Source organism: Arachis duranensis, chromosome 4 (assembly GCF_000817695.3).
Source record: "Arachis duranensis cultivar V14167 chromosome 4, aradu.V14167.gnm2.J7QH, whole genome shotgun sequence".
Lineage (NCBI taxonomy): Eukaryota > Viridiplantae > Streptophyta > Magnoliopsida > Fabales > Fabaceae > Arachis > Arachis duranensis.
Window position 1 is genome coordinate 115,813,249 of NC_029775.3, and position 2,715 is coordinate 115,815,963.

The 2,715-nt window shown below is 30.4% G+C and overlaps 1 protein-coding gene across 2 annotated transcripts in view; it reads right to left on the reverse strand.

Annotated features, from left to right (window-relative positions):
• LOC110280597 (glycosyl hydrolase 5 family protein-like) overlaps positions 1 to 2,715 on the reverse strand; it is a 25,230-nt gene extending 22,515 nt beyond the window's left edge. For both annotated transcript variants that reach the window (XM_052260277.1, XM_021141704.2), the window contains exons 1-2: positions 2,106 to 2,715; positions 344 to 935 (exon numbers count right to left, since the gene is read on the reverse strand). In XM_052260277.1, coding sequence (XP_052116237.1) covers positions 344 to 935; positions 2,106 to 2,699 — 1,186 coding nt within the window. In that variant the 5' untranslated portion in view covers positions 2,700 to 2,715. The remainder of the gene's footprint in view (positions 1 to 343; positions 936 to 2,105) is intronic.

Consider the following 2,715-nt stretch of genomic DNA (forward strand, 5'->3'; position numbering starts at 1 on the left):
TATTATTATTATTATTATTATTATCGCCCAAAATAATTTTTTATCAACGATTCATTTTTCAAATAACTGGGTCCAACTATAAAATAAAAGCAGCATGTCCATGTTTAATGATAATAAAAACCAATAAAAAAGTTATCTTCGTTAAACTATTAACAATTGTTTAATACTTCCAACAAAATTTCTGTACCACTGCGCTACTCTGCGTTTGTGTCTGCTTCTGCAACAACAACATTAACACATGTCTAACTCTCTTTATCACCACCTCATTTCAGTAGGTGCTGAAAAAATTTTGTTTCAGCACCATAGCATAACCCTTATAATTAATATGGTATGGCATACGTACCTTGAAGTGTGTTTAGCAATAACTGAAATCTCTTACGGAATTGAGGGTAAGTTGTTCCATTCCAATAGAAGTTGTTTAAACCATAAACTTCAGGAGCATCAACTTTCCCATGTCTCAAATAATAGCTACCTTGCAATCCCCACCAACACCAATCAATGTCTCTCTCAGCAAGGAAAGTCAACATGCAAGTCAACCATCTCTCATCACTCTGTGGTCTTGCAATCAAATCCATCCCAAACTCACTTATGAACAAAGGTGAATCGTAATCATCATCACTAAGGACAAAACCGACATTTTCTTCTAGATCACTCTTCATTGAAGCACACACAGAATTTGCTGATTTATTGCCCCAGTTAGGGTTCCAATAAGGGTAGTTATGTGCCTCAAACACAACCTTGTTCTTTGGTTCTACGTTCAATGGAGTTTGCTTCAAGAATCTGAGATCGGATGCGTAGTAAAAACCTGAGAAGATCATCAACACCTTTGGGTTTTGTTGGTGAATGGCTAATGCTGCTCGTCTCATGTTACTATACCAAGCTGCCACATTTTGATTCGGCCCACGAAGTTCATTCCGCAAACTAATTGCAACGATCTATTGGGTTCAATAATGTCAATTTAAAATCAATTCTTGATTTGGAACAAGTGATTCCTGGTTTCATGCTATCAGAATTTTTTTATATATAAAAAAAATAGAAATATTTTTATGAGGGAAAGAATTTAAAATAGAAATAAAAAGGAGAATTAGAGAAGAATCAAATCAATTAAAAGAAAAAAAAAACACAAAGATAATTCTATTTATAAAAATAGAATTGTTTTGTGAATTCGGAAGTATTTAGAATAGGAACAAAAGTGAATTAAATGAGAATCAAATTAATCAAAAAGGAAAAAAAAATTCCATTTATAAAAAATTCAAAAAAAGATATAATTCACTAATAAAAATTACTTAATTAGGCTATTAGACTTACATTTACTTTATATACTTTTCTTAAAATTCGATCATTGTTATATATATAAAAGATAAACAAAAAATTTAAAAATTATTTGTCTACAATATTTTCCAATCTTAAATAAATAAGTATAATATATGTGATTATGGCAAGTAATTAAATACATATAACGTGTCATCTAGGCTGCATTTGTTTTTTAGAATAGAATAAGACAGGACACTTAAAGAATAAAAATATAAAATTTTGTATTTTTATATTTGGTGTAGTGATAAACTAGAACAAATTATGAAAATCTAATTTAATTTATTCTCATTTTTTTCATTCAAAAAATTTGAGACGAATAATATAATAATAAAAAATATAATTATAAAAAATTAACAAGACTAATAAAAGAAAAATAAAAAATAAGTTGTCTCTTATTAGTGTCTTCGTATCTTTTCTATCAAGATGGACACAAAATATATTAATTCAGTGTTTCTGAATACATTATCTCTATTCATGTCTCTTTTGTTAAACACGATTTTGTATCTCTGTATCCATGTCTCAATTTTCTATCTCTACAAACATACACATTAACCAATGGTTGCCACGTGTTAATACACAACAGTATTTTTATTAACAGTGTTAATATTTAAGTATATAATTGAAATATATTCGAAACATTAGACAAAAAATTGAAACAAATGAAACATAAAAGATAATTTTAAAAGTTTTAGAGACAAAAAATATAATCTATCCGAAAAATATTTTAATAAATAACACAACATTTGTTACCTTCTAATTAATTAGTTATAAATACTAATATCGATACTCACATTAGATAAATTCTTGAAAAATTGAGCTGCCAAAGTGTGTCCTTGCACCCACTCATCAGGATCAAAAGTTGAGTCTCCAAAGAAACCATTGCCGTCGTCGCTGTCGCAACACCATTTCGGCTTGCTGACGTGGTTGTCGGCGACAACCATAATGTTGGCACTGAAAAGTTGTTTAACAACAAAAGCATAGGCTTGAGGATGAGTCATGTTCAAGAAATCATTGTTATACCTCATGATCCCTAATTTGATCCCTTCCAATTTCAAATCATCAAGGGTTTGTAAAATGGTTTGATTAAAGTAACGAGTGAACATGAAGGTTGGCCAAGTGAGACGAATGCAATTGAGGCCGAAAGAAGAAATGTGAGTGACAATGTTGCTTAGAGTTTGTTTGTGCAAACCCTCTGCCAACATTACACTCATGTGTGATGGCCAATTTGCACATCTTAGCTTCACACGTTGCCCTGTCTTTTCTTCAACAATCCTTTTATTGTTGATTGAGAGAGGATAAGAAAATGAATGTGATGCAAACACAGCTTGTAACACTATGAAGTAGAGGGTAATTATGATCAATAGTAGTAGTGAAGATTTTGCCATTATTTAGCCTTTGTTT